Source organism: Lasiosphaeria miniovina, assembly GCF_030549165.1.
Source record: "Lasiosphaeria miniovina strain SMH2392-1A chromosome Unknown B0T26scaffold_6, whole genome shotgun sequence".
In the NCBI taxonomy this organism is placed as follows: Eukaryota; Fungi; Ascomycota; class Sordariomycetes; order Sordariales; family Lasiosphaeriaceae; genus Lasiosphaeria; species Lasiosphaeria miniovina.
In genome coordinates this window covers 2,317,661-2,338,839 of record NW_026848225.1, presented here as the reverse complement: position 1 = coordinate 2,338,839, position 21,179 = coordinate 2,317,661, and the positions used below count along the sequence as shown (strand labels likewise).

The 21,179-nt window shown below is 54.6% G+C and overlaps 7 protein-coding genes across 7 annotated transcripts; 3 read left to right on the top strand and 4 right to left on the bottom strand.

Annotated features, from left to right (window-relative positions):
* Positions 1-314: 314 nt before the first annotated feature.
* On the top strand, positions 315-2,709 carry B0T26DRAFT_722475 (aminopeptidase-like protein). The gene is made up of 2 exons (XM_060442592.1): positions 315-923; positions 1,003-2,709. The coding sequence occupies exons 1-2, from the start codon at positions 647-649 to the stop codon at positions 2,331-2,333; spliced, it is 1,608 nt and encodes a 535-aa protein (XP_060292973.1). The 5' UTR covers positions 315-646; the 3' UTR covers positions 2,334-2,709.
* A 472-nt stretch (positions 2,710-3,181) lies between these two features.
* On the bottom strand, positions 3,182-4,836 carry B0T26DRAFT_652193 (helix-loop-helix DNA-binding domain-containing protein; the record flags this gene model as incomplete). Its single annotated transcript, XM_060438346.1, has 5 exons — positions 3,182-3,373; positions 3,459-4,188; positions 4,273-4,533; positions 4,588-4,715; positions 4,783-4,836. 5 exons carry the CDS (start codon positions 4,834-4,836, stop codon positions 3,182-3,184), a joined length of 1,365 nt encoding a protein of 454 aa, XP_060292972.1.
* A 1,252-nt stretch (positions 4,837-6,088) lies between these two features.
* On the bottom strand, positions 6,089-9,040 carry B0T26DRAFT_743035 (ketopantoate hydroxymethyltransferase-domain-containing protein; the record flags this gene model as incomplete). The annotated part of the gene is made up of 6 exons (XM_060444202.1): positions 6,089-6,104; positions 7,428-7,618; positions 7,652-7,681; positions 7,716-7,763; positions 8,108-8,713; positions 8,774-9,040. The coding sequence occupies 6 exons, from the start codon at positions 9,038-9,040 to the stop codon at positions 6,089-6,091; spliced, it is 1,158 nt and encodes a 385-aa protein (XP_060292971.1).
* Positions 9,041-11,024: 1,984 nt separating this feature from the next.
* On the top strand, positions 11,025-12,346 carry B0T26DRAFT_629032 (putative ubiquitin carrier protein; the record flags this gene model as incomplete). Its single annotated transcript, XM_060436239.1, has 7 exons — positions 11,025-11,057; positions 11,163-11,173; positions 11,287-11,331; positions 11,548-11,585; positions 11,650-11,764; positions 12,004-12,185; positions 12,237-12,346. Coding segments are annotated over 7 exons (534 nt in total), but the record flags the coding sequence as incomplete, so codon positions are not given.
* A 620-nt stretch (positions 12,347-12,966) lies between these two features.
* On the bottom strand, positions 12,967-14,777 carry B0T26DRAFT_722449 (CWC16 protein). Its single transcript, XM_060442591.1, has one exon. It carries the CDS (start codon positions 14,382-14,384, stop codon positions 13,221-13,223), a length of 1,164 nt encoding a protein of 387 aa, XP_060292969.1. The 5' UTR covers positions 14,385-14,777; the 3' UTR covers positions 12,967-13,220.
* A 158-nt stretch (positions 14,778-14,935) lies between these two features.
* B0T26DRAFT_786255 (glycoside hydrolase family 43 protein) lies at positions 14,936-18,149 on the top strand (the record flags this gene model as incomplete). Its single annotated transcript, XM_060446781.1, has 10 exons — positions 14,936-15,756; positions 15,841-15,946; positions 16,011-16,153; positions 16,226-16,310; positions 16,384-16,444; positions 16,515-16,628; positions 16,691-16,739; positions 16,811-17,017; positions 17,144-17,847; positions 18,013-18,149. The coding sequence occupies exons 1-10, from the start codon at positions 15,407-15,409 to the stop codon at positions 18,147-18,149; spliced, it is 1,956 nt and encodes a 651-aa protein (XP_060292968.1). The 5' UTR covers positions 14,936-15,406.
* Positions 18,150-18,290: 141 nt separating this feature from the next.
* Positions 18,291-20,067, bottom strand: B0T26DRAFT_679042 (cytochrome P450; the record flags this gene model as incomplete). Its single annotated transcript, XM_060440307.1, has 2 exons — positions 18,291-18,462; positions 18,527-20,067. The coding sequence occupies 2 exons, from the start codon at positions 20,065-20,067 to the stop codon at positions 18,291-18,293; spliced, it is 1,713 nt and encodes a 570-aa protein (XP_060292967.1).
* Between the last annotated feature and the right edge of the window lie 1,112 nt (positions 20,068-21,179).

The window sequence follows — 21,179 nt, the reverse complement described above, 5'->3', positions numbered from 1 at the left end:
AGACCGGAGAGAAGAGTCGGGAGAGGCGTGTCTAGAGGTTTCCTTCAGTGGTGTGTGTGGGCGGGAGCGACTTTTGGTGGGCAGCCCAGCGACATCAAAAGCAAGCAACAAACCGTGTCCGAGCTCCTCTCTACTGACTGAGCTAAGCCCGCTTCATACCAGCACAACAAAAACTGCCCCACATGCGCGGTGCCAGCTGTGAGCCTGCCGTCGCGCAGAGCAACGACCCGCTGTTGGCGCCTCTTGGCTCTCCTGACACTTACTGGCACTGGCAGGTCTTGTCAATCAACCTGTTCCCTGGGTGTCTTTTTAGTGTCTGGTCAAACCAGAAGCAAATATATTGCTACAAATCAACTTTCAATATTTCCAGAAGTTTTTAGTATCGAACCCCAATTGATTTGTTTACAATAATTTTTGTGTGTTCTAGGTTGTCTTTGTAAGGAGTGTGCACTGTCAGTTCCGGGAAGGGGAGAAAACGGCAATTCGGGGGATGGGTACGGGGAATTTCTTGCCTTAGAGGCGCCTTTTGCATTACTGAAGACAAGGACGAACGCCCGCGCCACCTCCGGCTCACTAGATTGGTCAACTTCAAGATTTATTCTCACGTGGAGTCTCACGTCTGCTCATATAATCTTATTATTTTGACATGCAGCTTCCACAGGCCGCTTTGCGGCATGTTTCCGTAATCGCGCGGCGACATAAACACGGGCCTCTTAGAGTAGCAGCAGCGGCGGCGGCAAGAAGCGCATCAGCAGGACAGGTCAAGCCGTCATGGCGGACATGCTCTTCACCACCTCTGGCCAGAGCGAGAATACCAGGTCAAAGGAGGAGTTATGCCACCGCCACCACTGTTTCGGCAGCCCAGCTCGAGTTTGGCCAGCCCGTGCATGAAACCCACCCTCATATTCTCAAAGCTGGTGAAAGTATGTCCCCCTTTCAACAAGATAAAAAATTTTTTTTAAAAAAAAAAAACTAAACCGGAACTGACACAAACTCTCCTAGTAACCCCCGGCATCAGCGCCCAAGAGTACGCCGACCGGCGCGCCGCGCTGGCTTTGAACCTGCCGCAGGACGGCGACGTGGCAGTGCTGGCGTCGGCTGACCTGCTGTACCGGTCCGGGGCAGTCTTCTTCCCATTCCGCCAAGAGACCAACTTCATGTACCTGACGGGGTTCTTAGAACCGTCCTCGGTAGCCGTGATCCGCCGGACGGGTCCTAATCTGGGCGACCTGTTCTTCCACCTGTTCTGCCGCCCCAAGGACCCCCGCGCCGAGCAGTGGGACGGCCCCTGGAGCGGCCTGCAGGCTGCTGAGGACGTCTTCAACGCCGACGTCGCCGGCGACATCGCCCAGCTAGACACCCTTCTGCCGCAGCTCCTGCAGGGCGCGAACCGCATCTACACCGACATCGATCTCAACAGCACTGCGAAGCGCTACCACCAGCAGTCAACGACAGCGCGCGCCGTCGCCGCTACTGTCGCCCACCACGCAACCTCCAGAAACACCTCCAACACCCAGTCGCTACAGCCGCTAGTCAACCAGCTGCGTGCCATCAAATCGCCCGCAGAGATCGCCAACATGCGACAGGCTGGGCGGGTATCCGGGCGGGCCCTGACAGACGCCATGCGGCGCGCGTGGACCGACGAGGCGCAGCTGCAGGCCTTCCTCGAGTACCGCTTTCACAGCGACGGGTGCTCGGGGCCGGCGTACGTGCCCGTGGTGGCGGGTGGGGCGCGCGGGTGCAAGATCCACTACGTGCACAACACGGCGCAGCTCGCCGCCGACGAGACGGTGCTGGTGGATGCGGGTGGCGAGTACGGCGGATACGTAGCCGACATCACGCGCGTGTGGCCGACGGGCCGCGGGGGGAGCGGTAACGTCTTCTCCGCGCCGCAGCGCGACCTCTACGAAGCCGTGCTGCGCGTGCAGCGGACGGGCGTGAGCCTCTGCCGCGCGGATGTCGGGCTGACGCTGGACCAGATCCACCACACGACGGCGCAGGCGCTGCGAGACGAGCTCAAGCAGCTGGGCTTTGACTTCTCCATGTCGGCCGGCATCGACGTGCTGTTCCCGCACCACGTCGGCCACTATGTCGGGCTCGACGTGCACGATGTGCCGGGCTACGGGCGGTCGTGCGTCCTCCGCACAGGCCACTGCGTCACCATCGAGCCGGGTGTCTACGTGCCCGTCGACGACGAGCGATGGCCCAAGCACTTCCGCGGCCTGGCCGTGCGAATCGAGGACAGTGTCTGCGTTCTAGACGACGCGCCCCTGAACCTGACCGTTGAGGCAGTCAAGGAGGTCGTCGACATCGAGGTTCTGAGGAACAAGTGATACACCATTTGCTCTGTCAGAGGCCCCCCTGGCTGTCTACTGTGGTTACTAACCTAAAGAATCTGTAACCATATAGAAGGCGTATGTACAACGTGCTACTTCTGTATATAACTAAATTAAACAAGAGTGATTTAAATATAATCGCCCGAAAAGAAAAATACAAGGGAAATGTTCAGGATTTGGGCAACGTAAAAAGATAACAATTCATATCGCGTATTTGCTCCCTAGCAGTTTTTCGCCTCCATTGAAACCACTCGCTTACCATCTCAATATTGCGCTCCTTCCTAGATAACCTCTGAAAGACCGTTATGACAACCCGTTAAGTTTTGCCCTAACTTGTCCTTTGCTCCCTTTCACTATCACGCGTATATCACCGAGACAAAGATGTGCGCGTCTCATTTTTCTCATTCTTTCTTCCTTTCGTCCTGTTAATAGTAGTTACTGAAAGCCGCATGAAATCGACTAATATTCGCGATGCTAGATACTGTTTATTGACTGCTTATGTATGCTCCTACACAGTGCGCGCGGTAAAAATGAAACGTAACGCCGGCGAGTAATAAAAGATGTACGTTGAAATACCATGTTCGGGGCCTGTCGCGACAAGAGCTCGGCTGGCCTGGCAGATTTGAGAGATTGGCCTTCCCCCAATTCCTCATTTTGGAATCTATGCTCATGAAATGTAAAACCACCAAAACCCCAGAGCAAAACTCCCAGATTAATATGTACAAGATCTTTTCGGCCCTTTTTAGCTTTGAGATACAGCGAGTATGCTTGCAAAGCTCGGGTCGACACGACCTTCAGCCTCTAGCCATTGTAGGAAACTAGCAAAGCAGAATGATGCCAAAGGATCAGCAGAAGCCTCTTGGGTCAAACAGGGTCCTGCTATAAGTCGGCATTTGGTACGTTGCTCTCGCCGACGCGTGGAGCAGCTGCTCAAACGCCTGTAGTCTCCGCGAGAGCTCTCGGTGCTCTTGCGCAATCTGCTTGTTCTTTCGTTCAAGATACTGTATGTACTCGGTTGCTTTGGTAAGGACAGTGCCCTTCAGGTTGTTAGCTTTCTTACACACCTTGCAGCTAAGAGAGCCCAAACATTCAGATAAGACGGGGCTCGAGTAGAAGACTAACCTTGCTGACTTTGGCCGCCCTTGAAGGTTGCGACCCATCATCATCTCCGCCATTTTCTGATATTGTATGAAGCGCTGGGACGGCATCTCGCAGTTCGGCAATCCTATCCTTCAGGTTTGTCCGATATTTCCTTTCAATGTCGTTATGTGCCGTCCGATCACCCAGCTTTGGCTTTTCTTTGCCTTTCTCGCTCACGCTACCTTGCCTCTTTGGCGGATAGGGCGGTGCTGGCCGTTGTTGCGCTCCAAATGGCCTTTGCATCGATACCGAGTCTGGATCTTGGCCCAAGCCTCCCAAACCCATCCCAAGCGTCGTGTTGAGACCGGTATTCATTCCACCGAAGTTGAAGTTGAGGTTTGACCCAAGCCCGCCCATGCTTGGCCCAGGGTTCATAGCAATGGCAATCAGCCGTCGCTGCTCGGCCTCGTTCAGGGCCGGACTATTGAGACCGATTAAAGGGTCCATCCGCAGTCCGGGCTGAGGCTTCTCCCAGCTCAAAGGTGTCGAGTAAAGACCTTCCCGGGGCGGGACGTCGGTGGGCGGTGCAGAGTCTATCTTAGAAAGATGGTCGGCAAGATTCATTGACGAGAAGCCCTCGTCTTCGTCGTCATCGTAATCCGACAAAGCATTATCCAAGGCACTATCATCGAAGAACTCCTCGGTCGTCGTTGTATTTTCTCTCCTGGACGATGATGCCGAGTTTGCCCGACGAGGGGCAGGGGGAGCCGGCCTGAGTATGTCAGTTTCACGAAACAGCCAAATGCGGCAAAAAGAATATAGTTTGCGGCATCGTTATCTTCGCATCTACACTTACCGCTGAGTCGAAGAGGCTTTCCTCCTCCCTTTGATATCTGGCCTAGGAGCCTCCATGCCCTCAGGAATATCGGCAAGGGAGTCGTCGTTGTCGAATTGGATCCAGTAATCCACCGAGTCAAAGGGGGCCGGTTCTGTCCTCACCCTTGATCGTTTTCTCTCGTTCCCCTCCCTTGATATGGATGCTCTTGAAGGAAACGCTCGCCTCGACTGACCGCCGTATATAGGTGGCCGTGGTGTCGAGGCAGGGTTCGGCGACAAGCTTGTCAGTCCAGTTGACGAAGATGTCTGAGCAAGGGAATCTAACGACAGGGACGTCGGCGCCGTCGAAGGCGGACCGGAAAGGCCGGCCTCCATATTCAATGATGTCGGTGCATCCCATACGTTTGTCGATTGGGGACGAGCTCCTGACAAGGAAAAGGATTGATCGACGGGATTGATCGTCTAAGGAGTGTTAACTCGCGAGTTCGCCCCTGGGGGGCTTCGGCCGCATATATCGGAATACCCATACCTGATTGTTAGGTACCGAGAAGAATTCAAGATGTCTAAGTGGATCTGAATCCATCGTCACCTAAGCATCCCGACTAGGCGCGGCTTGCGGAAAAGGCGTGAGGTAGCGAGCACGACGGTGCTTGGGTATTTCCCGGGCTTCAAAATCTCGCACCGAGCCCCTTTAACACACAATGGGGGAATGGGTGTGAGAAAGAGAGACTTGGAGGTGCAGCGTCGGTCTGGTCAGACTCTATGAAGATGGTGTCCAGGGACCTCCAGTCGTAGCCCAGGCCGGTGGGCCGCAGACGGCCGGTTGCTTCTGGACAGGGGCTGGCCCACGGGGGCAGCCAATACCGAGAGCGTGAGATAGACCGGATTACCGAGCCGGGCAGATTGACGAAAACCAGTTTGGTGTTCTCAATGAAGACTAGCAGGATGAGTATTGCGTTAGGGCCTTGAGCAGGAGCAGGAAATGTTGATCACAGCTGTTTTGGGCCGTAGATCGAGGGCGAGGATATAGAAGTGGCGACTGCTAAGACATTCATAGACTTGCAGTGCGGGAGGCCGATGTCATGAGCTGGCTGTTCAACACACAACAGCGAATTGCCTGAGACGGTATGCGACGGGATCACGGTATGCAGGACGACCGAGAATAAACTGATTAGGTCAACCGGGACAGCCGACCTGCGCGTAACAAGGTCACAAAGCTGGCGCCCCTTGATGTGGTTGGCTGGTCAAAGACCCACGAACCCGAAAAGCCAGGAGGACAGGTAGTGATGAGGGCGGAAGGGTATCGTAGGACAAGACAGATAGGACCTGCGATGCGGTGCGGTGAGGTGCCGGTTGGGTTGCAAGACCAGAACACGGATACACGACAGGGGAGCTCAACTCCGGGAAAAAAACGAGGCCGGCGCGAACAAAAGCAGATAAGCAAGTAGACAGACAGACAGACAGACAGACAGACAGACAGACAGGCGGCGGCGGCCGTTGCAGAAGCTGACTCCCGTGATGACCCGGAGGAGGATGTTCCAGCCGCTATAAGGCAGCGGCAGTTGGCCGAGGGGGCGATTGGAGCTGAGGTAGGCAAGGTAGGTACCTACCCGACTGAGTTCGGGTATCCGGCCGGGACTGGTATGGTCGAGCGGATGTAGGTAAGGTAGTCCAGGTACCAAGTGGTTGCGTGCGATATGTAATGGAAGGTCGGGTATGTGTATGTGTTGCGCGTGTGCGTGTGCGTGTGCGTGCGTGTGTGTGGAAGGGAAGGGCGGGCAGCCGATAGAGAGGTAGTCAGGACTGGAAGTTACGGCATCCTAGACAAACTATTGCTAACCCGAGAAGCACCTGCCAACTAAATGAGGTACCCCTAAGGTAAGGTATGCATGTACCTTGTAACAGAGCCAGAAGTAAGTCTACTCCTCGGGACGGCACCACGGGGTGGTTTTGGCGCGCCGTTAAGGTCTGATCTGCTCGCTCGCAAGCCCGAGGGTTGGAATTGGGCCCTGGGGGAGGGGGAAAGAGCGACAAAATCGACCATCAAGTCCCATCAAGTCCCACCAAAAACGGGGGCAAGGGACCAGCGCGAAAAGAAGGCGGGAAGCCGATTGGGCTCGTGCAGTTTAGAAGCTGTAGAAAACTTGAGATGGCCTGACTGCTGCTATGAGGAGTTCACCCAAAGATGCTCCTCTGGGGGAGTCGGGCGCGGAAAACCAATCGGGGTCTAGGACCTTGACGCAGAATCTTTAATTTTGAGCCCATTTGCTCTTGGAATCATGCCACTTTTTGTCCAGAGCCCCCCTCGTAGCCTTTCCAAGGCCCCACTGCCAAGACGGCAGTGGCTTCCTAACGGCTCGTCCTGATTGGGTCTGCGCCGTGTCAGTCACTGTCAGCCTTACTTTGGCGTACGGTCTAGAACTTTAGACTTTCGAAGTTGGGGTCGCTGCGTCACCTCGGGTTTTCTTGATTTTCCGTAACCAAGTTGCCTGGGTTGGTGCTCGGTCTCGGCTTGGAATGATGCTAAGTTGTTTTGAAAAATCGAGGAACTAGGTGCTCAAAGTACAGTTTAAGAGTTCAGAGGAACAGCACCGTACCTGAGTTAGAAACCCCAAGTGCAAACATCCGAAAAAAAAAGAACAGCTTATGATACATCGATAGCTTGTTGTCATTATCAGCAATCCTTCAACTACACTTATTCTTATCGCCTGTTGTACCAGGCTATTCGGCTACGAGCTACTTGTACTCAACTGGTGAACTAACTTATGATTGGGTATGGAAAGTCTTACCAAGGTATTCCGTACAGACTTAAATCTAAATTAGAAGGCTCCCGTCATTCGGAGACTTCTAACCCTAACCCAGCAGCACTCCTTGTCACCCCACATCCAACCCGCAGAGCGAACCCTGCAGGCAGTGGCTTCGCCCACTTCTCCCCGCAACCAGCAGATCTGCGGCCTCATCGAGTCGGTTCCTTGCATCACTTTTCTATTCCATTTCACGGGCGCATTGTCCGTACTCCTGTTTCTCCTCAGAGCGAAAGATCGACCAGCTTCACTACTTCAAACCGACACCAAAATGGCATTCCCACCTTCAAACGCCATGGCATCACCTTCCAGCGAGTCTGACGCGCTGCCGACTGTTTCCCCTATCCTCGACGGACGTGACTCGCCAGACCTGCCTTTGACTATGTCTGCGTCCACCGTTTTGATGGCCTTGCCGCACGATGCAACAGCCGCTCTTGCAGCTGCAGGAGGGTTTCCACAGGAAAAGGTCAGGGTGCGCTTCAGACCGGTTGGCGCTGCTCTCCCCCTTCCAGTTGAGGTAGTCACGGTCAATAGCGGGTGGAGTTTCGGCGCAGCCGTGAGCTATGTTCGCAAGAAGTTGAGAGTACAAGACACAGAGAGCGTGTTTTTGTACGTGAACAGTACCTTTGCGCCCGCTCTGGACGAGATTATTGGGAACCTCTGGATGGTGAGTTCTGTTTGGTTGAGCCCAGAGTATCCCGATCAACTGACGGGCATTTCTTAGTGCTTCAAAGACTCGAATAACCAACTCAATATATCGTACTCAATGACGCCAGCATTTGGATAGTAAGTCGCCGCATCCTCATCATATTCGTCGCCCTCGCGGACGCAAGAGTATCTGTTATCAAATAAAACCTTGACACAAGGCCCTTTCCCAGGCCCGGGTCTTAAATGGGAATGATGCTAACTATCGACAAATGGTATTGATAAAGATGCTCTCAGAATTCCTCCCCAGACGCCCATAGATGCAATGCGACCAGAACGCTATACTGTACCCATTAATATTCCCAAAACTTAACGAATGCCGCACCAACCGTCCTAACGTTATACCTTATTGGCATGCTCCGCGAATACCACCAACTCATCTTTAGGAATCGGGTACGTGTGCTCAGGGGCAGGGTACTGCCGACTCTTGACATCGTCTCGGTACGCTTCTATGGCCTTCAGGCTCTCGGCCCAGACGTCTCCATACTTCTTGACGAACTTGGGGAGAAACCTCCCAGGCGGAAAGTTGCCAGTCATGTCGACCTGAACAAGAACCTGCCCGGAACAGCCGTTGCCAGCGCCGATTCCGATGGTAGGGATAGACAGTTTGCGAGTCACAATAACCGCGACTTCGGCAGGGACGGCCTCTAGGACAACAGCGAAGCATCCCGCCTCTTGAACGGCGAGGGCATCTTCCAGTACCTTTACGGCTCCAAGCGCCGTTTTGCCCTGGACACGGAAACCTCCAAGAGCGTTCTGCCGTTGTGGAGTCAGGCCGACATGACCAAGGACAGGAATACCAGCGGTGGTAATCTTGGCGATAGTGGGAGCCATCTCCTTGCCTCCCTCGAGTTTGATTCCCTGCATGCGACCCTCCTTGATGAAGCGGATCGCCGTCTCGAGGGCCTGTTGCGGAGCAATCTCATAGCTCCCCATGGAGAGGTCGCCGACCTGAGAGATGACGCATTGGTCAGTGATTGGGAGGGAGCTAGGCGACATAAATATACATACAGTGAATGCAGCTTTGGTGGCACGAGCAACGGACCGACAGTGGAGCAACATCTCTTCTAGCACGATCTCACTTGTGTCTTCCATGCCCAAGGCGACCATGGCGAGACTGTCGCCAACCAAGACCATGTCCATGCCTGCGGCATCAGCGACGTGGGCGCTGGGAAAGTCGTGGGCAGTGATCATGGTGATAGGTTCACCTCTCTTGTGCAAGGAGCGGAGTGTACCAATGGTGACTTTCTTCCTCGGATTTGCCGGTGGCGTGCCCATGGGAGAGTGTGAGCTCTGTCTGGTCTGAGATAGAGCAAAGAGAGGCCTAGCCAGTGCATGGTGAGATGGTCGCGTGCTTCTGGGCAGAATTGCACACGACCTTGCTATTGACGTGAGGTGCATGTGTAACTTGGGTACTGCCTCTGCAATTTGGCAGTCTATGCGCCAAAAAGAAAACGAAAAAAGGGAAGGGAAAAATTGGATTTTTGGTGTTCTGAAATAATTCGCAGCCTGCACTTTCAAGCGGGAAAAGAAAAGGGAAATAGTTGGAGACCATGGTTGGGGCGAATTTGCGCAGCTTTTATTCAAAAGGTCATGATGGTTTTTGCTGCGTACAATTGAGTATCTCTCAAAATTCCTTGGAGTTCTCCAGTACTCCAGCCAGCCGGCGCCCTCGCTCGGTTGATTCGGTACGCACTAAGCCGCGGTCCCTGGCGCCCTTGATTGGACGAAAGCCACGCGCCGCGGCGCCACAGCCCTTTTCAAGCTGGGGTGGATTTTTGAGGGACCGAGGAACTGGGGATCGGCTAGTGGGGCACACGTGCTAGCACTGGCGATCGCTTGCAGCTCCATAGTTTTGTCTTCTCTCCACACAATCCCTTCAGCCTCGTTCCTCAGTGAATGCAACTGCAGTTTGGGTGTGGAAATAGTGCTAATGTTCACCTTCAGCGTGAATCTCGGCTTCTAGATTACAACATTGTTTTCTTGGCTGATTTTGGTTCGTCGGCACTTGCATGAGTCACGCTAGCAACTACCTGAATTATGCCAACTCGATACTCCGTAGCCAACGGCAATACGGAGCGATGTGCACAAATTAAAGATACAGGGCAGAATAAGACAGAGGCTAGTACTGCCGTTCCCCCAAGGCGCGTAACCATCCTATTCTCTTTATCCGAACTATTTCACCTCTACGTCTTAGCGGCGCTTGGGTCTTTTGGCAGGACAGGCTGAGGACGCATAGCGTAAGGTAGGCAAGTGTGCAGGAAATTCACCGTTTTCTCAAACTTTAAGTTAGCTAGGTGAAAACTTGCAAGTGGAAGCCGAACTCTTATGATAGTTCGGGATCAATCCATGTATAAGGGCTGCCCTTTGCGCTGACCGGGCAGACAGCATCTAGACCGTGCTGGAGTAGGCCAGCTGCTGTGAAAAAAGACGGGCTTCAGATGTTGCCGGATTCAGCGGCTGGGACAAAGGATAGAGGCCAGCGTGAACATGCGACGTCAGGTTCTTCAAAACCTCAGGTTTGTAAGGTAAGGTATCCAACGCGAGGAATGGCTGAGCCTGACCACCTAAGCTCCCACTAACGGCTGGCCGCGTGACCACGTGTCGTTCGCCTCCGCCGTTAAATGTGTAGTTTGGTTGAACTTGACGCACTTTCGTCGAAGCTTAGACTCCTCAAATACCCAGTCCTTCGATTCGATCCCATAATATCTTGGTGTCTTGAAACACGAAGAAACAGCTGTCGTTGACTGACTGGTCGGCAGCGGGCAGCAGGGGTGGAGTTCAGTGGATAGGCTGGGGAGCGAATCCTTATCGTGCCCGCTGGTGCATAATCGCTCGTACAAGGGCTTATCATTCAGCACCCGAACAGAGGCCTGACGTCGTGCCGTGGTGTACGGTCACTGTCAAAACCCGTCACCCATCCTCCCTCTCGCAACCTCCCTTCCAGCCGTTAATTACCTACATACCCTTTCACCTCGACCCCCCTCCTTCTCACCAGGTACCGAAGCAAGCGGATCTTCTCCTTGTCATTTAGCTCTCCATCTACAGAGTTCTTTAAAGGTAAAGTATTACCTTAAGTTCATTGTAGTTCCATATTCGCCCTGCCGACCATTTGCCTCTGTTGCCCCTCCGTCGTCCCGAAAGTCCTCAAGCCCGCTAAGCCCCGCCGTCCGCGGTCGCCCTTCACAACAATTTGAACTAACCAAAATGCTTAATCGCCCCTCTACTCACAGACGACCCAGCTCCATCGCCTGTAGTCAAGATGAGCTCTCCACGACGCCGCATAGAGACAGACGTAAGCTTTGAACTGAGGCTTAACCCAAACCCCGAGGCTGCCATTCCCTCACAGCCTCCGCCATGCTCACGAAGCTAACCCGCGAACTCAACTTCTTAACTCTAGGTCATGAAGATGTATGGCACCCCAGACCCCAGCGCAAAACAGTCAAGGCCGCCGCACGGATTGCCGGCCCGTCCCCGTATACCCTCGACGATTCATATATACTGACGTCGCAACTACTCCCCAGGCTCATGAGCGACTATGAGGTTACTTTGGTCAACGATAACAGTATGTCCCGGAATCTTGTCTAGACACTCCTTTGAGACTGCCGAGAGCGGGGGCGTTCACCTCTACGGCATGCGACGGATTTAGCTAACTAGTGCTTGCTTATCCACCAGTGTAAGCAAATGCCCGACCGCCATTTCCACAGCCGTGCCATTGCGCCACACCAACCAAGAATAATCCGAAGACGCGACCACGCTTTCTAACCACTCCGCCCGGCCTACAGGCAAGAGTTCTATGTGCGATTCAAGGGCCCTGCCGAAAGTCGGTTCCCTCATAACAGCCATGCCGATTCCAGTTCCTCTTTGCTTATACGCGAATGTCATAGCTCCTTTTGAAGGCGGGGTCTGGAAAGTCCATGTTGAGTTGCCGGACCAGTACCCATATAAGTCACCCAGCATCGGCTTCGTGAACCGCATTTTCCACCCAAACATCGATGAACTGTAAGTTGGAAAATACCAGGTCGGAAGCGAAAAGAAAAGCACATGGGGGGTGGGGGCGGAATCGGAAAACTGGAGGGCAAGGAACAGAAGATGCCTACAGTGGTTTCCAGACGAATTCGGCATGGCAGGAACAAGAGTCCATTTGCCTGTCCACCCGCCCGTTCAACACCTCACCCTCCCAAGTCAATGTCGAAGCTTGGAAACTCGAACCGGGACTAAGAGTTGGAATTTTATTCTAGGTCTGGGTCGGTCTGCTTGGACGTCATTAACCAGACGTGGTCCCCGATTTTCGAGATGATAAATATCTTCGAGGTGTTCTTGCCGCAGCTGCTGCGCTACCCGAACCCGACCGACCCGCTGAACGGAGAGGCAGCTGCCTTGCTAATGCGCGAGCCAAAGAGCTACGACATCAAGGTCAAAGGTATGAATATGGATGTGAAGGGGAAACGGTAATGGCTGACTTTGAGTCCAGAATACGTCCAGAGATACGCGAGCAAGGAAGCGGCCGACGAGGCCGGCGCCGAGAGCGAGGACGACGACGAAATGTCTTCCGTTGCAAGTTTTGACGACGATGACGACGAGGAGGAGCAACAAGCAGCAGGACAGATGGATGACGTATGATTTGTGGTGACGGTGGGTATGCCCACGGCAATTTGGGTATTTTTTCTTGCTTTTCTGAGTACCACATTACCTGCAGAGAAATGGAGAGGCGGACTGACAGCCTGGCAACATACGTTTCTTTGGGATTTTCATGGGAACAGGTGTTTTTTTCCCCCTTTTTTCCTTCTTTCTTTCCCGGGCAATGGTTATCGAAGGGGGCGTTATTCATGGATTTGGTTTTGGTTTCAGGTTTAAAGCCAGGGCAGGTATTTTTTTGTTCTAGCATTTGTGAACCATCAACATAGGGTGTTTTATCACTCCTCGTTTTGTACAAACTAGATCTTTGCTCAGTACCTAGGTACGCAGTGATTTGGGTGGTCTAGTTTGGGGCGCACTCATCCATCAGTTACTCTCCACCCCTTTTATTTCTTGTTCTTGTTTTGGTGGGGAGTTTTCTTTTTTGTGGTGAGCAATACGCACCCAAATACCAGAATTTTGTGTTCGTGTCGTGTTTACATGCATACTGCCAAGATAGCGGCTACAATATCCTACAAGTTGTGTTAAGGCCAGGTAGATGGATATATACACATATTTGACCCTATCCCATCCCATCCCTTGAAGGATTGTTCTGGTTTGTCAATATGCCTGTTACTTCAGCCTACGAGAGCGGTGATAGTTTCGGTAACTCGAGCTGGGTTTCGAGTGAATGATGGAATAACCTCGTAATAGTCCGCCCATGGGTATCATTGTTTTGCGTCTCCCGCCTATATATGTATATATACATGACACGATAATAAAAGAGCAGTAAAATATCTAAAGTCATTAGTCTAGGGTCGCCATTAACTCGTTTCTCGACCTAGTCTGAATCAGAATTATAGTTTACCAGTGCGTTAGTGGTAGTTGTAGTAGTGGTTTCGGCCACAACTTTCGGAGGCTCCTGGGCACCATCTGGAGGGCGGCCCGGCACCTCTTCGGGCGCCCGTTTCCTCTTGAGCCCCGGGATCAAGACTGTCCCTTTCGGCGCATCTTTGTCTTTGCTGTGACCAAAGTCGAGGAAGGGATCCCGTGCTGCCCTGGTGTTCCCGACGATCTCCGAGACGAGGCTCTCGCGCATCTTGGAAACGGCCATCTCGGCTTTCAGCTTTCTCTGCGCCGTCTTTTTCGATTCCAGAGCGACGTTGCGACTTCGTCTTCCTTCATCGCCGACCTTTTGCTTCCCTTGGCGGTCAGTTGCCGTCGTTCTCTCAAATAGCGGCCGCGCCAGGGCCTTTGCGACTGGGCCGTCGTTTTCCATGTCAGGCCCACCAAAGTCAATTAGGGCGGCCCGTCGAGCGTCGTCCTCGGTACCTGGCAGTAGCTCGATCCCCAAGCTCATCCGGTCTTGCAGGTCCTCCGTGGCCGCCGCGTCCTTCTCCCTTTCGTGGCGCCCGACGCGGAACGCCTTCCGCAGCCGCTGGTTCTGGAAGTAAGGGTCGTCCCACTGGCGCGCCGCGGCGTCGTGAAGCTCGCCTACGCGGTGCGTTGCATCGAGCAGCCGCTGGCGGTCGGCAATGGTCTGTTCGAGCTTTCCGAACGCCGTCTCGCGCTGCTCGGCGCGCTCCGCTGCCGTCGTGATGGCGAACTCGCCCGCCTTGACTAGGCTGTCGTCGTTGTCGCCGCCCGTGTCGCGACGCTTGCCGCCCGATACAACGATGTATGCCGTGTTCTGGGGGTCCGTGTGGATATCTATCTCGCCGCCGCAGGCTGTGTGACGCATGCGGAAGGACCAGATTGGCGTTGTGAAGTAGCTGCCCACGCGCTTTTTCTCGGCGTTGAAGCGCACGCCCTGGCCGATGACGGTCGGCTTCGGGCAGTGTTCGCACCACACGGCAAACGGCATCTCGAACCGCACTGTCAGGATGCCCTGCGACGCCAGCTTGGCTGCGCGCGCGCCGAGGGCGTGCTTCTTGTTCAGCTTGTTGCCCGACACGAAGCCCTCCTGGTCCGGCGGGACGTAGCGCCCCATATTAAAGCCCTGCATCTTGGCGAATGTCCAATTGTCTCTGAAAGTTCAAGGGGTCGGATATCTAGAAGATAAGGTCGAAATAATGGATTGCGGCAGGATCGCGTTCGTCGCTATGCTCGTTTTCGCCGGCTACTGTTTCTAGGTGCCGGGTTTTTCTGTCATGTCCATAACGGCGGGGGATGTGGGCTCGTCATTGCTTTCGCCAGCCAGCAGCGCAGCCAGAATTTGGGTCGCTTGAGGGCCTGGGAGGAAACGGAAACTTGGCCGCAACGGTTTCTTGCACGTCCTCACAGCTCGTAGCCGCTTTTAGGTTTGGGTGTAGAATATTCCGAGGTGGGACGGCCTGTGGCCAACCAAAGTTTCAGTGGCGGCTTCCAAACCAGCCTTGAATGTTGCCACTAGCAGGCAGCTGATCTCCAATTCGAACAGCTGTCCAAGGGCGGCAAGACATTTAGGTTACGCCAAGCCCCTTTGCCGTTTTTAGTGGCTCATAATAAAGGGGCGGCCACTCACTGCCAACATCAACAACAAAAGTTCACGATACGCGTGCCACAAGCAAAATTCTCGGTGAAGATATTTAATATAGAAACACCATTGGGCTGCAGCATCATGGGCGATTTTGGGGTTTAAAAAATAAAAAGTAGGGAAAGGCACAAAAACTAGCTGGTATGTGCACACGAGTAGCAACAATAAAGTCGAGAGTCAAGATTGCGTTGAGGCCAAACCCCCAAAATAGAAGGGACATTGGCGAAGGGCAGCACACAATCTCTATACAACGCCTGCTTAGCCAGGTGCCTAATCGGTTCGGCCTAGGGACTTTAGGCCAGAAATAAGTGTTTTTCAGAGTCTTGTTTACCCCAGCTCTTTACCCGGCAATGCAACGCCCGATATCTTCCCCTTTATGGCCTCCTCGGCGGGGCGGGATTAGAGCTTCTTGACAATAGGTAGCCCGGGGTATTTAAATCCCTTTTCTCTTCGCAGTTGGTGGCTAGAACGACGATAGGATTCAACCTGGGGCATCTTGGACCGGTAGAAAGATGACGGACCAGGGGAGACTGTCTCACCTATTCAAGCTGCTGTCGTGTTTCTTGGCCGGCATATCCAGATCGCTGGGTCATGCAGGAATAGAAACAGAAACAGGGACAACAGCCGCAGCAGCCAATTCCACGTATTACAACCCCATATTGCCCGGCTTCCACCCGGATCCCAGCTGCATCTTTGTGCCCGAGCGCGACAACACATTCTTCTGCGCCTCGTCCAGCTTCAACGCCTTCCCCGGAATCCCCATCCACGCAAGCAAGGACCTGCAAAGCTGGAAGTTGATCGGCCATGTTCTGGACCGGCTAGAGCAGCTTCCAAGACTCAGTGAGACTAATAGGTCGACTAGGTAGGCTCTGCCACCACAGGCACCCCGTGGCATAAGCCTGGGTGTGCTCTCCTAGGTGACGTAACTGACAAACGGACTCAAAAGCGGAATATGGGCACCGGCCCTGAGATTCCACAAAGACACCTTCTGGGTTGTCACAACCCTGGTCGACGACGACCGCCCACAGTCTAACTTCTCCAGATGGGATAACGTAACCGAATCCCCCACTGTGCAGAGCCCCAGAAGATAGCTCTCTAGCTGACATACTAGCCCAGCTCATCTTCAAGGCAAAGGATCCGTTCAAGCCGGCCTCTTGGTCTGACCCAGTCCACTTCAATTTCACCGGCTATGATACCGAGCCGTTCTGGGATGTAGACGGGAAAGTATACATCACGGGTGCTCACGCGTGGCAGGTTGGGTGAGCGGCTCCTTCATCTCTATCTTTGAACAAGTAAACATGCTGACCCCCTGTTATGCTCCCATATTTTAGTCCGGCAATACAACAAGCCGAAGCTGACCTGGACACGGGAAAAGTGGGCGAGTGGCGCACAATCTGGAACGGAACCGGCGGCCTGGTAAGCCCAGATGCACGGCCTTGACAGCAAACTTGATTACGTACGTGCTGAAGCCGAATCTATGGCTATCTAGGCTCCTGAAGGGCCACACATCTACCGGAGAGATAGCTTCTACTACCTTTTGGCCGCAGAAGGTTCGAGTTTTCCCGGGAGTTCCAAGCTCAACGTCTCAAACTGACTGATATGTCACTTCACCGAGTACAGGAGGCACCGGGCTGAATCACATGGTCACCATGGCTCGGTCCAAGAGCATCAGTGGGCCGTTTGAGGCGAACCCAGCGAACCCCGTCTTGACAAATGCCAACACGACCAGCTACTGTACGTTGCGCTATTCCCACACCAGCAGAGAAGACAAAAGCTTACAAGCTTGTCATCACCAGTCCAGACGGTCGGCCATGCCGACCTGTTCCAGGACCACGTTGGAAACTGGTGAGAACCGCCCGCCAGAGTCAACAAAACGTGAACGGACTTGTGCTTACCTGTGAGGCCACAACACCAAGGTGGGCCGCGGCTCTGTCCACCCGGTCGGGACCAGAATACGTCAACTACCCGATGGGAAGGGAGACGGTCCTGACTCCGGTGCAGTGGACCTCCGCTAAGGACTGGCCAGTCTTTTCGTCTATCAGTGGTGAGATGAGTGGCTGGGCGTTGCCGGCTCGTGTCTCTCCGGGAGACGACGTCGGCGGTGATGGCATTGGTGGGACAGGGTAACTACCCCCCCTTTAAAAGGCAGAAGAAAAGAAAAGAAAAGAAAATAGCCCCCGCTGTTCGCCCTCCCCTTACCTTCTCCACAAAAAAGAAGAACACATAAACAACTAACTGCAACCAACCAGACCATACATCAACCAAGGCGACCTCATCACCTTCTTCCCGCCCGGCTCCTCACTACCACCGCACTTCACGTACTGGCGCTTCCCGCGCGGCGGCGCCTACACCATATCACCTCCGGAGCGGCCGGGGACGCTCCGGCTGCTTCCGTCGGCGCTCAACCTGACGGCGCTGAACGGCAACTACGCAGGGGGGCCGGGCGGGGGACAGACGTTTGTGGGGCGGCGGCAGCAGGACACGCTGTTCTCGTTCAGCGTCGACGTGTCGTTTGCGCCGCCGCCGTCCGACAGAGAGGTAGGGGTGGAGGCGGGCGTGACGGCGTTCCTGACACAGAACCACCACCTCGACCTGGGCGTCGTGCTGCTCCCGGCCAACACCACCGCCGGCACGACCGCGTTTCCGGGGCCGGCAGGAGGACAGGGCAAAGACGAGCCCGGCGCGGCAGGCGAGCTCGTGCCGCACGTGCGGTTCCGCGGCATGTCGTCGTCGACGGCGGTGCCGGGGCCCGTGGTGGCTCGGCTGCCGAGGGCGTGGTGGCGCAACGGCAGCGGCGGCGGCGGCGGCGGCAATGCGACTCTGGAGCTGACGTTGGAGATCAAGGCGGCCAACACCACGCACTTTATGTTTTCCGTGGGGCTGGCGGGCGCGCGGTCGGCGATGCAGACTATCGCGTCGGCGCCCAACGATGCCGTCAGCTGGGGCTTTACAGGTATGCATGGCTGCTATTTGTTTACTTGCCCACGATGGGTCCAGGGTCTATGCTCATGTCCCCGTCGTCTATTGGCCGTCTTTTTGTTGAACTCCCCTACTCGCCGTGCATTGAAGAGCAAGATATGGCTAGGCAGGAAGAACTGACACTGCGTTTTGCACATAGGAACAATCCTTGGCGTGTACTGCACGAGCAATGGCGGGAACGGGACAACGCCCGCCTACATCTCGAAGTGGCGGTATATACCAGAGGGCCAGTTCTATGACCGAGGACGTTTCCAAGAGCCACACAAATCTTCCTGATTGTCTATGCACATACTGCTAGCCCATCTATGACACGCCGAATGAGTAGATCGCCGATATATAATGCGTACCTGTTTATGTGACAGCGATGCAACACCGTTTAAATGTTGTTGAGGTCTCGATCTAAAAGTGCCTGTCTATTCAAACCGTGCCCTTGCGCCTTCTTATCTCAATTTTGACGTCAATTGGGGGAATGATGGTTTGGCCAATCCACAACGGCTTTGGTCTTTCGGCCAGTGGCTTGATTTCGTAGTTTTCGAGGAGGTATGCCAAGATCAGTTTGAGCTCATGGGCGACAAAAAACCGTCCAGGGCTAGCCGAAAGAAAGAGCACTGTCAGTAAACAATACCAAAAAGAAGCGAGGGAAAAGGTCTTACCAGGCATGTCTCCCGTGGCTAAAAGCCAGGAACTCGTCGCTCGTTGTCACCATGCCCAGCCTCTGCACGCGGAGCGCTTCGGCCGGGTCTTTCTGGTCCTGCGGGCGCGCCTTGTACTCCTCACGTTCTCGCGAGAAGCGGAAGGGGTCGTAAACATCAGGGTTCTCGTACAAGTCGGCGTCGTGGTGCGTCCCGGCCAAGTCTAGCATCAGGTACGAGCCGCGCGGGGCGTGCCAGCCCTCGACCTTGTTCGTGATACCCTCCTTGGCGATGACTTTGCGGTGGGTCAAGCCTGTGGCAAAGTGGCTAACGCGCATGCTTTCGCGGATGGCACTGTCTGTCCGGTGAAGCCGTGACAGGGCATTCTTAGACCAGCAGCCTCCCTCGGCCCCAAGCTCGCGGCTCGTCTCTTCCCGAAGGGCGTCCAGATACCCCTTGGCTGGGTCTGCGGAGAGGAGGTCCAGCAGAATCCCGTGGCCCGTGATGACGGTCGTATGGATGGCGGCAAACTCGACTGGCAGCAGGCGCTTGGAAATCATGGAAGCATTTAGCTCCTCGACCCGTCCATCGGCATGAGCCTGGCGGATCAGCCACGTGACGAGGTCCTCCTCCGGCTCCCACTCGTCGTACTTGGGGTCGCCGGCGAGCTTTCGCTCCATATCGTGCAGGCGTTGTTCGACGAGGGGCCTCACCTCTCGGTATGTCTTGTACCAGTGCCACCGGTTCGGCAGAACTATAAGGGGAGCGACGAAAGGCTGCAGAATCTTGGGGAACATGTTGAGGATGAAGCTGTTCCGCACCACGTCGTCGGCAAAGGCGACGTGGTTCTTGAGGAACTCCTGATTCTTGCATGTCACTTCGCCGACTAGTATGCGGTTGGTGACCCTGGGGACGATGCCGAGCCAAGCTTCCCACAGATTAAGCGACCTCCAGTTCTCTGTGTCGGTCCCGAAGGTGGCATCGATGGCGCCGCTGGCCTCGTCCTGGACGCCGGGAATAAGACCCACCAAGTTTCTTGCCAGGTGCTTGTGCATAGTTATGATGGGGAACTGGTCGTCGACGCCAAAGAATTGGTAGTCGTTGTATAGCAAATCCCTGTGCGACTCCTTTGTGGACACGATGCGGTCGGGAAACTCGAGGAGCCAGGCAGTCTGCGAGCGGGGGACCACGATCTCGTCGGGGCGGCTCGGAGCAGAGGGGACAACGAAGGCACGGTTCTTTTTCGAATACTGCGCTGTTGTAAGTCGAGTGCCTTGAGTCAAAAGCGTGGTATCAGGGGCAGAATATGCGAGCGTGCTGACCTTCTCGTAGCCCTCGTCAACCCACTCGTTGAAGTGCATTATGTAGCCGAACCAGTTCCTGACGGTGCCCAAGATGCCGTCGCCGTTCCCGACGCGGGGTAGCGACTTGGGGTATCGAGGCTTCCATGTAAAGTCGATGATAAAAGAGGTGATCGTGAAGACGAAGGCTACACAGACAAAGCGGCCAAGAGTTAGCGACTCGAGCAGCTGGGAGCTGATGGACGATGTTATGGCGCGCATCTCATGGACTAGCGGCTGCAGCTGCCGTCATTCCCGAGGCCGATTGAGTCGAATTAAAGCTTCTTATCGGCAGGTTCCCGTGTATTCTCTTCCGTGTGTTTGTTGCTGGCTGAGCACGCAGCAAAAAGAAGTCGAGCTTCCATCCCATCGCGGGCCGAGCGCTTGGTGTTTCCAACGTAAGCACACTGCCCCGTTGGTTGTCATCCCATCTGGCCAGCGAAGCTGAGACGGCTTGGCTCCACGACAGGGGTACCTTACCTAGCTGGCTGTGGAGGACTGGAGGTGCACGGGCGGTTTATAGCGCGAACCCCCGGTTTGAAGCCCCCACAACTGAAGGAAGACCGCCCAAAGCACGGGTCATTGTCGATGTCTCAGCCCTGGAAAGTCTTGGCGAGGCGCCGGAAGCAAGGCACCATGTCTCCATGAAACGCCATCAACAAGTTAAATGCGGACCGTGCCTGCACTGATAGGCTTGGAGTTATCGGTAATGGGTGCAGTACCAGCATAGTTACCTTACTGGATTTTCACGCATCAAAATTACCACCAGTGTACAGTACCTAGAGCCAAACTTTCCGTCAACGTGGGAGACCCGTTGAATCCAAATGGATGTGTGTGTGGGGGGGAGGGGAGGGGGGCCAAGCGGGGTTCGGCATCTTTAAAGGCTCGGGTCAGATAACCGAGGGGTGGATTGAAGATGGACTGGGCTTTGTTCTTTTTGGTCTCTCTTTACCAGGTAATTGTCTACCTGTTCCTCTTTCACTCCCGATATTGTGACAAAATGCCTGTATGTACTCTAGATCTTTAGTTGGAAGCCAATGCAAGGTACTGTGTACTAAGAAGGAGAGATCGGGGCAGAAACACAGCTAAAAGTGCCCCTGGGGGTGACGACATCAAGCGGACTCACCTGACAGCGCTCCGCTGTGGGCCTAAATGCCTAGTCCTGGGCGGACCTGCCGCCTGCTCGTGCGTCTCACAGAAAAGGCAACAGCGCGACCTAAAGAATTTTAACGGTGGAAGCTGCCGAGGCTGGCTAAGTTCCACGCACCTCAGTATTCATCATTCACATTCTGCTTAGGACATGTGTATTCTATGCGGAAAAGTTGGGATTCATC